Raw genomic sequence first — 12,359 nt, forward strand, 5'->3', positions numbered from 1 at the left:
GGCGCCGCTTGGACCGCGAGCGGAGGTGGGTCAGAGGGCACGGGGGGGGGGGGATTGGTGGTTGCTGGGGTCGCTGGGCGAACAGGGGTCCCTGGTGCCAGTTCAGGTGTCGAGGGGAGGCGAGTTTTTGGATGAGTTTGAGTTTACATTGGGTTGGGGGTTAGAGGCCCAGCGAGGAGAGCGGTGGCCCTCACCCTGGGCACTAACAGCAGAGCATGAACCCCATGAGATTGGCACAGAGGCTGTGGGGGCCAGGTTTTCCCCTCTTGCCCGCAATGATGCCCGCCACTGGCAGGGCTGGAAAATCCCGGCCGGTCACCCCCATCAGCGGCAGACGACGGTTAACACTCCCTCTGAGTCCTGAATGTCTGTAACAGCGACTGTGAGGGGCTGGCAAGACCCCCCATAACTGTCCATGGTTACGCCTTCCTTGCCTGGCACTCGCTTGGCTGGTGGACCTCCCCCTGTGCCCTTTCTCTCTCTCTCTATCTATCTCTCTGAAGGAGATCTCCCCTTAGTCCCTTTCCCCCACACCCTTCAGGAGCATAGGAGCAGGATAAGGCCATTCAGCCCCTCGAGCCTGTCCGCCATTCAATGGGATCATGGCTGATCTGAAACCTTACTCCATGTACCCGCTTTTGCCCCAATATGATCCGCTGTTCAATATGACCCTGATCCTCTATCTCAATGCCGTACTCCCGCTCTCTCCCCATACCTCTCGATGCCTTTAAGAGTTTAGAAATCTATCTATTTCCTTCTTAAATATACTCAGTGACCTGACCTCCACAGCCTCTGTGGTAGAGAATTCCACAGGTTCACCACACACTGAGTGAAGAGGTCTCTCCTCATCTCAGTCCTGAATGGTCTACCCCATATCCTGAGACTGTGACCCCTTGTTCTGGACCCCACCCCCCCAGCCAGAGGAAACATCATCCCTGCCTCCAGTCTGTCCATCCCTGTCAGAATTTTATACGTTTCAATGAGATCCCCTCTCATTCTTCTAAACTCCAGTGAATACGGGCCTAGTCAACCCAATATATCCTCATACGACAATCCTACCATCCCAGGAATCCCAGATGTTCACTTGCATTGCCATTGCCTCCAGGGCTATGGGCCAAGTGCTGGAAAATGGGACTAGTGTAGTCCGATCTTTGTTGACCGGTGTGAACACAATGGGCTGAATGGCCTCCTTCTGTGCTGTAAACGTCTATGAGAATCAGTCGGGTGAGCCTTCGCTTCACCCCCTCTATGGCAAGTGAATCCTTTCTTAGGTAAGGAGACCAAAACTGCACACAGTACTCCAGGTGTGGTCTCCCCAGTGCCCTGTACAGCTGCAGTAAGACCTCTTTGCTCCTGTACTCAAGTCCTTAACCCTTGGATGTTTTCAAGAAGTTAGATACAGCTCTTGGGGCGAAAGGGGTCAAAGGGTATGGGGAGAAAGTGGGAGCAGGCTATTGAGTTGGATGATCAGACATGATCATGATGAATGGCAGAACAGCCTCAAAGGGCTGAATGGCCTCTTCCTGCTCCTAGTTTCTATGTTTCTATGTTGGGGTCCAGGCATCATTCTGGTAAATCTGCACTTCACCCCCTCCAAGACCTTTTCCTTTTCAAATAACTCTCCTCGTTTTTTAACCACGATTCAGGTTCTGCTTCCCTCAGAGTATCTGGTCAGGGTTTGCTGTATCTTAGCCACCTTCTGCATAAAACTAATTCCTTTTCGGGGCAGAGCTTAAACATTGCTGGAACAGAGAGAGAGAGAAAGCCGATGCTTTCCCGTCTCGCTCTCCTCAGGACAAGTGCAAGAATTCCAAATTTCAAACTCTCACAACAATTCATACCGCGGGAGAAAAGGGCGGTGATTGGTTGGCAGGTTGACTCTGATTGGCTGAGGCGTCGCCGTGGGGAAAGCAACTGGCTCCCCCCCCCAACCCCAGCTCGGGCGATTCAAGAAAGGAGCCAGCGGGGGTGGAGTGGGGGGGGGCGGGGTAGTGGGGGGCTTCAACATATTCTTCTTGTTGCAGAGAGACGGGTCCCCACATATGAATGGGTGCCAATTCTAGTGAATGCTAAGAAATTTGGACTTCTTGTGTTTGTCCTGTTCGGCAATGTATCTCTCTTTTTGGCGACAATCCCTCTCGTCACTAACTCTGCAGCCCAGTGCCAATAGTTCACTTACACTGAACCTCTCCCAAATTTGGGGCCCCCACCTCCAACTCCATCAGGTCTCATCGTTGAACCTTTTTCCTTCCTATGAGAGGAGCCCTCGTCTCTCCTCAGAGTCTTTCATCCGTGGGATCATTTTCCACCTCCTCTCTGTGGCCTTGACATATGCCCCCCCTCCCCCAGAATTAAGGCCTCCGAAAATGGACAAGCGAGGCCTACTCAATAATTTAGACAGATATAAAGTCAGTCGCCGCTTAATTTTTGTGCTCTGCGCCCCTGTATGTAAAAGTCTGGGGTCCAACACGCATGTATTTTTCGACAGTGTTGAAAAGTGCCCCCTGTCACTAGGGCACAGAGCTCAGGATACCCTCCCCCCCTCCTCCTGACCGGGGACTGAGTTTAGCTTCAGCAGCTATGAGCCTCAACAACCCCGAGCTTGCAAATGGGGAGAAAATTAAAGCCAGCCAGAGTTTTGTCACTCCCGATTGCAGTCCCGTTGACCACCCCCACCAACCCCCCCACCACCACCACCCACCCCGGCCACACCCCACACCCCCCCTCCCCCAGGGGAGGGTGCGCGTGCGTCAAGTGATGCGGGGCAGGGATGTGAGTGTGACAGTGAGGCCTGTGAGTATGACTGTGAGGCCTGTGAGTGTGAGCGTGAGGCCTGTGAGTGTGAGCGTGAGGCCTGTGAGTGTGAGGCCTATGAGTGTGAGTGTGAGTGCGAGGCCTGTGAGTATGGCAGTGAGGTTTGTGAGGGTGAGCATGAGGCCTGTGAGTGTGAGTATGACAATGAGGCCTGTGAGTGTGAGGCCTGAGTGTGAGTGTGACAGTGAGGCCAGTAAGTGTGAGCATAAGGCCTGTGAATGTGGCAGTGAGGCCTGTGATTCTGACTGTGAGGCCTGTGAGTGTGAGTACGAGGCCTGTGAGTGTGACTGTGAGGCCTGTGAGTGTGAGGCCTGAGTGTGAGTGTGACAGTGAGGCCTGTGAGCGTGAGTGTGGCAGTGAGGCCTGTGAGTGTGAGTGTGGCAGTGAGGCCTGTGAGTGTGACAGTGAGGCCCGTGAGTGTGTGGCAGTGAGGCCAGTGAGTGTGACAGTGAGGCCAGTGAGTGTGACAGTGAGGCCAGTGAGTGTGACAGTGAGGCCCGTGAATGTGGCAGTGAGGCCTGTGAGTGTGACTGTGAGGCCTGTGAGTGCGAGTGTGAGGCCTGTGAGTGTGAGTGTGAGGCCTGAGTGTGAGTGTGGCACTGAGGCCTGTGAGTGTGACAGTGAGGCCCATGAGTGTGTGTGGCAGTGAGGCCAGTGAGTGTGAGCATGAGGCTTGTGAATGTGGCAGTGAGGCCTGTGAGTGTGAGTACAAGGCTGTCAGTGTGACTGTGAGGCCTGTGATTATGAGCATGAGGCCTGTGAGTGTGAGTACGAGGCCTGTGAGTATGAGCATGAGGCCTGTGAATGTGGCAGTGAGGCCTGTGAGTGTGAGTACGAGGCCTGTGAGTGTGAGTACGAGGCCTGTGAGTGTGAGCATGAGGCCTGTGAATGTGGCAGTGAGGCCTGTGAGTGTGAGTACGAGGCCTGTGAGTGTGAGCATGAGGCCTGTGAGTGTGAGTATGAGGCCTGTGAGTGTGAGCATGAGGCCCGTGAGTGTGAGCATGAGGCCCGTGAGTGTGAGTATGAGGCCTGTGAGTGTGAATGCGAGGCCTGTGAGCGTGGCAGTGAGGCCATTGGTTGACAAGGAGACCGTGTGGGCTGGAGGACCCGATGTGGAGGGAGGGGGGCCATAGAAGTGAACCCCAATAACAGCCGAGGCCTTCACGAGAGGGAGGAAGATGGAGGGCGAGATGGTGAGTGGCCAAGTGTTTGCTTTTACCTTCAATGAGCTTGGGCAGAAAATGAGCAGCTCTCTTGGTTTTCTTCACCCGGTTACCCTTCATGGTGTCCCCTTCCTTGTTGATGCCAAGGTACCAGGAGCGACCGGATTCCCGCTGTCGGTACAGGACCGAGGAATATGTCACGTAGTAATTTTCAAACACCGACTCCTTGAACTTACATTCGGGTGTGAAGTGTTCCTGCGGGATTTACAGCAAAGATCACTTAAACTTTACGAGTTCTGGTTGCAGCATCTTCCCCCCACTCCCCAACCTTTGTTTGGGATTCCCATTCGCTTGCACTGAATAATCAAACTCACAGGCCTCACAATCACACTCACAGGCCTCACGTTCACACTCACAGGCCTCACGTTCACCTTCACAGGCCTCACAGTCACACTCACACTCACAGGCCTCACACACACTCACAGGCCTCACGCTCACACTCACACGCCTCACACACACTCACAGGCCTCACAGTCATACTCACAGGCCTCACACTCTCACAGGCCTCACAGTCATACTCACACTCACAGGCCTCACACTCACACTCACAGGCCTCACAGTCACACTCACAGGCCTCACAGTCACACTCCCAGGCCTCACTGTCACACTCCCAGGCCTCACAGTCACACACACAGGCCTCATATTCACACTCACAGGCCTCACGTTCACACTCACAGGCCTCAGGTTCAAACTCACAGGCCTCACAGTCACACACACAGGCCTCACATTCACACTCACAGGCCTCATGTTCACACTCACAGGCCTCACTGTCACACTCACACTCACAGGCCTCACTGTCACACTCACACTCACAGGCCTCATTGTCACACTCACAGGCCTCACTGTCACACTCACAGGCCTCACAGTCACACTCACACTCACAGGCCTCACGCTCACACTCACAGCCCTCATGCTCATACTCACAGGCCTCACACACACACTCACAGAACTCATGCTCACACTCACACGCCTCACACACACTCACAGGCTTCACAGTCATACTCACAGGCTTCACACTCACACTCACAGGCCTCACAGTCATACTCACACTCACAGGCCTCACACTCACACTCACAGGCCTCACAGTCATACTCACAGGCCTCACAGTCACACTCACAGGCCTCACATTCACACTCACAGGCCTCACGTTCACACTCACATGCCTCACTGCCACACTCACAGGCCTCATGTTCACACTCACAGGCCTCACAGTCACACACGCAGGCCTCACAGTCACACACACAGGCCTCACATTCACACTCACAGGCCTCACGTTCACACTCACAGGCCTCACTGTCACACACACTCACAGGCCTCACTGTCACACTCACATTCACAGGCCTCATTGTCACACTGACAGGCCTCACACTCACACTCACAGGCCTCACTGTCACACTCACACTCACACGCCTCACTGTCACACTCACACTCACATGCCTCACTGTCACACTCACAGGCCTCACACTCACACTCACAGGCCTCACGCTTACACTCACAGGCCTCACTGTCACACTCACATTCACAGGCCTCACAGTCACACTCACAGGCCTCACACACACACTCACACTCACAGGCTTCACTGTCACACTCACAATCACAGGCCTCACAGTCACATTCACAGATCTCGCTGTCACAATCACAGGCCTCACACTCCCAGGCCTCACGCTCACACTCACAGGCCTCACTATCACACATACAGGCCTTTGAGTCACACTCACACTCACAGGCCTCACTGTCCCTCTCACACCCACAGGCCTCACTGTCCCTCTTACACTCACAGGCCTCCCCTCGCACAGGCCTCACATTCAGGCCTCATGTGCACTCAGGCCTCACTCTCCCTCTCACATTCATGGGCTCTCACTCACCCAACAGGAAGAAACAGTTCAGATCAGTGCTCTTATTTCCAGTTTTTACTGGTGTTCTAATTTAAGGTTTGGATCTCTCACTGTCCCTCTCACACCCACAGGTCTCACTGTCCCTCTCACACTCACAGGCCTCACTGTCCCTCTCACACTCACAGGCCTCACTGTCCCTCTCACACTCACAGGCCTCACTGTCCCTCTCACACCCACAGGTCTCACTGTCCCTCTCACACTCACAGGCCTCACTGTCCCTCTCACACCCACAGGCCTCACTGTCCCTCTCACTCCCACAGGCCTCACTCTCCCTCTCACACTCACAGGCCTCACTCTCCCTCTCACACTCACAGGCCTCACTGTCCCTCTCACACTCACAGGCCTCATGCTCATACTCACAGGCCTCACCCTCCCTCTCACACCCACAGGCCTCACTCTCCCTCTCACTCCCACAGGCCTCACTCTCCCTCTCACACTCACAGGCCTCACTGTCCCTCTCACATCCACAGGCCTCACTGTCCCTCTCACACCCACAGGCCTCACTCTCCCTCTCACACACACAGGCCTCACGCTCACACTCACACTCACAGGCCTCACTGTCCCTCTCACATCCACAGGCCTCACTGTCCCTCTCACACTCACAGGTCTCACTGTCCCTCTCACACTCACAGGCCTCCCCTCGCACAGGCCTCACATTCAGGCCTCATGTGCACTCAGGCCTCACTCTCCCTCTCACATTCATGGGCTCTCACTCGCCCAACAGGAAGAAACAGTTCAGATCAGTGCTCTTATTTCCAGTTTTTACTGGTGTTCTAATTTAAGGTTTGGATCTCTCGCTCTCCCTCTCACACTCACAGGCCTCACTGTCCCTCTCACACTCACAGGCCTCACCCTCCCTCTCACTCCCACAGGCCTCACTGTCCCTCTCACACTCACAGGCCTCACTCTCCCTCTCACACCCACAGGCCTCACTGTCCCTCTCACACTCACAGGCCTCACTCTCCCTCTCACACCCACAGGCCTCACTGTCCCTCTCACACCCACAGGTCTCACTGTCCCTCTCACACTCACAGGCCTCACTGTCCCTCTCACACACACAGGCCTCACTGCCCCTCTCACACTCACAGGCCTCACTCTCCCTCTCACACCCACAGGCCTCACTGTCCCTCTCACACTCACAGGCCTCACCCTCCCTCTCACACTCACAGGCCTCACTGTCCCTCTCACTCCCACAGGCCTCACTCTCCCTCTCACACTCACAGGCCTCACTCTCCCTCTCACACTCACAGGCCTCACTGTCCCTCTCACACTCGCAGGCCTCATGCTCATACTCACAGTCCTCACCCTCCCTCTCACACCCACAGGCCTCACTCTCCCTCTCACACCCACAGGCCTCACTGTCCCTCTCACACTCACAGGCCTCACTGTCCCTCTCACACTCACAGGCCTCACTGTCCCTCTCACTCCCACAGGCCTCACTCTCCCTCTCACACTCACAGGCCTCACTGTCCCTCTCACACTCGCAGGCCTCATGCTCATACTCACAGGCCTCACTGTCCCTCTCACACTCGCAGGCCTCATGCTCATACTCACAGGCCTCACTCTCCCTCTCACACCCACAGGCCTCACGCTCACACTCACAGGCCTCACTGTCCCTCTCACACCCACAGGTCTCACTGTCCCTCTCACACTCACAGGCCTCACTCTCCCTCTCATACCCACAGGCCTCACTGCCCCTCTCACACCCACAGGCCTCACTGTCCCTCTCACACCCACAGGCCTCACTCTCCCTCTCACACTCACAGGCCTCACCCTCCCTCTCACTCCCACAGGCCTCACTTGTCCCTCTCACTCCCACAGGCCTCACTGTCCCTCTCACCCACAGGCCTCACTCTCCCTCTCACACACACAGGCCTCACGCTCACACTCACACTCACAGGCCTCACTGTCCCTCTCACACCCACAGGCCTCACTGTCCCTCTCACACCCACAGGCCTCACTGTCCCTCTTACACTCACAGGCCTCCCCTCGCACAGGCCTCACATTCAGGCCTCATGTGCACTCAGGCCTCACTCTCCCTCTCACATTCATGGGCTCTCACTCACCCAACAGGAAGAAACAGTTCAGATCAGTGCTCTTATTTCCAGTTTTTACTGGTGTTCTAATTTAAGGTTTGGATCTCTCACTGTCCCTCTCACACCCACAGGTCTCACTGTCCCTCTCACACTCACAGGCCTCACTGTCCCTCTCACACTCACAGGCCTCACTGTCCCTCTCACACTCACAGGCCTCACTGTCCCTCTCACACCCACAGGTCTCACTGTCCCTCTCACACTCACAGGCCTCACTGTCCCTCTCACACCCACAGGCCTCACTGTCCCTCTCACTCCCACAGGCCTCACTCTCCCTCTCACACTCACAGGCCTCACTCTCCCTCTCACACTCACAGGCCTCACTGTCCCTCTCACACTCACAGGCCTCATGCTCATACTCACAGGCCTCACCCTCCCTCTCACACCCACAGGCCTCACTCTCCCTCTCACTCCCACAGGCCTCACTCTCCCTCTCACACTCACAGGCCTCACTGTCCCTCTCACATCCACAGGCCTCACTGTCCCTCTCACACCCACAGGCCTCACTCTCCCTCTCACACACACAGGCCTCACGCTCACACTCACACTCACAGGCCTCACTGTCCCTCTCACATCCACAGGCCTCACTGTCCCTCTCACACTCACAGGTCTCACTGTCCCTCTCACACTCACAGGCCTCCCCTCGCACAGGCCTCACATTCAGGCCTCATGTGCACTCAGGCCTCACTCTCCCTCTCACATTCATGGGCTCTCACTCGCCCAACAGGAAGAAACAGTTCAGATCAGTGCTCTTATTTCCAGTTTTTACTGGTGTTCTAATTTAAGGTTTGGATCTCTCGCTCTCCCTCTCACACTCACAGGCCTCACTGTCCCTCTCACACTCACAGGCCTCACCCTCCCTCTCACTCCCACAGGCCTCACTGTCCCTCTCACACTCACAGGCCTCACTCTCCCTCTCACACCCACAGGCCTCACTGTCCCTCTCACACTCACAGGCCTCACTCTCCCTCTCACACCCACAGGCCTCACTGTCCCTCTCACACCCACAGGTCTCACTGTCCCTCTCACACTCACAGGCCTCACTGTCCCTCTCACACACACAGGCCTCACTGCCCCTCTCACACTCACAGGCCTCACTCTCCCTCTCACACCCACAGGCCTCACTGTCCCTCTCACACTCACAGGCCTCACCCTCCCTCTCACACTCACAGGCCTCACTGTCCCTCTCACTCCCACAGGCCTCACTCTCCCTCTCACACTCACAGGCCTCACTCTCCCTCTCACACTCACAGGCCTCACTGTCCCTCTCACACTCGCAGGCCTCATGCTCATACTCACAGTCCTCACCCTCCCTCTCACACCCACAGGCCTCACTCTCCCTCTCACACCCACAGGCCTCACTGTCCCTCTCACACTCACAGGCCTCACCCTCCCTCTCACACTCACAGGCCTCACTGTCCCTCTCACTCCCACAGGCCTCACTCTCCCTCTCACACTCACAGGCCTCACTGTCCCTCTCACACTCGCAGGCCTCATGCTCATACTCACAGGCCTCACTGTCCCTCTCACACTCGCAGGCCTCATGCTCATACTCACAGGCCTCACTCTCCCTCTCACACCCACAGGCCTCACGCTCACACTCACAGGCCTCACTGTCCCTCTCACACCCACAGGTCTCACTGTCCCTCTCACACTCACAGGCCTCACTCTCCCTCTCATACCCACAGGCCTCACTGCCCCTCTCACACCCACAGGCCTCACTGTCCCTCTCACACCCACAGGCCTCACTCTCCCTCTCACACTCACAGGCCTCACCCTCCCTCTCACTCCCACAGGCCTCACTTGTCCCTCTCACTCCCACAGGCCTCACTGTCCCTCTCACCCACAGGCCTCACTCTCCCTCTCACACACACAGGCCTCACGCTCACACTCACACTCACAGGCCTCACTGTCCCTCTCACACCCACAGGCCTCACTGTCCCTCTCACACCCACAGGCCTCACTGTCCCTCTTACACTCACAGGCCTCCCCTCGCACAGGCCTCACATTCAGGCCTCATGTGCATTCAGGCCTCACTCTCCCTCTCACATTCATGGGCTCTCACTCGCCCAACAGGAAGAAACAGTTCAGATCAGTGCTCTTATTTCCAGTTTTTACTGGTGTTCTAATTTAAGGTTTGGATCTCTCACTGTCCCTCTCACACCCACAGGTCTCACTGTCCCTCTCACACTCACAGGCCTCACTGCCCCTCTCACACTCACAGGCCTCACTGTCCCTCTCACACTCGCAGGCCTCACTGTCCCTCTCACACTCACAGGCCTCACGTTCACATTCACAGGCCTCACTCTCCCTCTCACACTCGCAGGCCTCACTGTCCCTCTCACACCCACAGACCTCACGCTCACACTCACAGGCCTCACTCTCCCTCTCACACTCGCAGGCCTCACTGTCCCTCTCATACCCACAGACCTCACTCTCCCTCTCACACTCACGCTCACACCCACAGGCCTCACTCTCCCTCTCACACCCACAGGCCTCACTCTCTTTCTCACACCCACAGGCCTCACACTCACACTCAGAGACCTCACTGTCCCTCTCACACCCACAGGCCTCACACTCACACTCACAGGCCTCACTGTCCCTCTCACACACACAGGCCTCACACTCACACTCACAGGCCTCACTCTCCCTCTCACACTCGCAGGCCTCACTGTCCCACTCACACCCATAGGCCTCACGCTCACACTCACAGGCCTCACTGTCCCTCTCACACACACAGGCCTCACTCTCCCTCTCACACCCACAGGCCTCACTGCCCCTCTCACACACACAGGCCTCACTGCCCCTCTCACACCCACAGGCCTCACTGCCCCTCTCACACACACAGGCCTCACTGCCCCTCTCACACTCACAGGCCTCACTCTCCCTCTCACACCCACAGGCCTCACTCTCCCTCTCACACACACAGGCCTCACTCTCCCTCTCACACCCACAGGCCTCACTCTCCCTCTCACACCCACAGGCCTCACTCTCCCTCTCACACACACAGGCCTCACTGCCCCTCTCACACCCACAGGCCTCACTGCCCCTCTCACACACACAGGCCTCACTGCCCCTCTCACACTCATAGGCCTCACCCTCCCTCTCACTCCCACAGGCCTCACTCTCCCTCTCACACCCACAGGCCTCACTCTCCCTCTCACACCCACAGGCCTCACTCTCCCTCTCACACCCACAGGCCTCACTGTCCCTCTCACACTCACAGATGGTGTGACTGGGCCAGGCAGATGCACTGACCCGTCTCATTCAGGTTTAATAGAATGATGGCATCTCAGAAGGATGCCATTTGGCCAATTGTACCTGTATTTACAGCACTCAGGGGTGGGGGTAAGGGGTTGGGAGAATATTAGGGCCTTCCGATAGGTGTCACCAACCTAGGGGAGCAAAGTCCAGATTTAGGGACATTAACAGGAGGAGGCCATTCCGCCCCTCAATCCTGTTCCGCCATTCAACTGGATCCTGTCCAATCCGCACCTCGACTCCATGGAGCTGCTTCGTCTCCACACCCACTGCTACCTAACGCCCATTCTATCAAACTCCAGCTGAGCTCCAGTAGCCACAGCCTGTCTAGAGAGGGAGAGAGGCCGGAACTTTCCGGTCCAGCCAGCGGTGGGAAGTGGCACAGGCGGGGCTGGGGTGGGAACCTCCGTCCCTGCGGCTGGCGGGTGTCACCGGAAAATCCCGGCCAGAGTTCAGGATTTCCACTCCCCTGTGTGTGAGGAAGTGCTTCCTGATATCACCCCCCGAACAGCCGGACTCCCATTTTAAGGCTCTGCTGCATAGTTCTTTATTTTAATTCATACTCAGGATGTGGGCCTCGCTGGCTGGACCCAGCATTTATTGCCCAACCCTAATTGCCCCTTGAGAGGGTGGTGGTGAGCCGCCTTCTTGAGCCGCTGGAGTCCCTGTGGTGTAGGTACACCCACCGCGCTGTTAGGGAGGGGGTTCCAGGGATTTTGACCCAGCGACAGTGAAGGAACGGCCGATATATTTCCAAGTCAGGATGGTGAGGGACCCATCCGTCCACTGCCCTTGTCCGTCTACCCTGGGCCTGGGTTTGGAAGGTGCTTTTTCTTTTGATGAAACCAGTTAAACTAAATTAGGGAAAAAAAACAAGAGACAAAACGAGAGGCAAAGTCTAATGTTCTAGGAAGCTGATAAACATTAAACCAAAGTTTGGAAGGTGCTGTCGAAGGAGCCTGGGTGAGTTATAATTGACTGGGTAAGGACAGCAGATTTCCTTCCGACAGGATATTAGCGATACTAGTGAACTATTCTCCCTCTCTCTCTCCCCCTCTCTCCCCATCTCTCTC

General features: G+C 56.2%; 1 protein-coding gene across 1 annotated transcript in view; it reads right to left on the reverse strand.

The window, feature by feature from the left end:
* Positions 1–12,359, reverse strand: part of LOC121272252 (fibroblast growth factor 14-like) — a 34,978-nt gene that overhangs the window by 653 nt on the left and 21,966 nt on the right. Inside the window, exon 4 of the mRNA XM_041178782.1 lies at positions 4,034–4,232. Coding sequence (XP_041034716.1) covers positions 4,034–4,232 — 199 coding nt within the window. The remainder of the gene's footprint in view (positions 1–4,033; positions 4,233–12,359) is intronic.

The sequence above is a fragment of the Carcharodon carcharias genome, chromosome 33 (assembly GCF_017639515.1).
Source record: "Carcharodon carcharias isolate sCarCar2 chromosome 33, sCarCar2.pri, whole genome shotgun sequence".
Lineage (NCBI taxonomy): Eukaryota > Metazoa > Chordata > Chondrichthyes > Lamniformes > Lamnidae > Carcharodon > Carcharodon carcharias.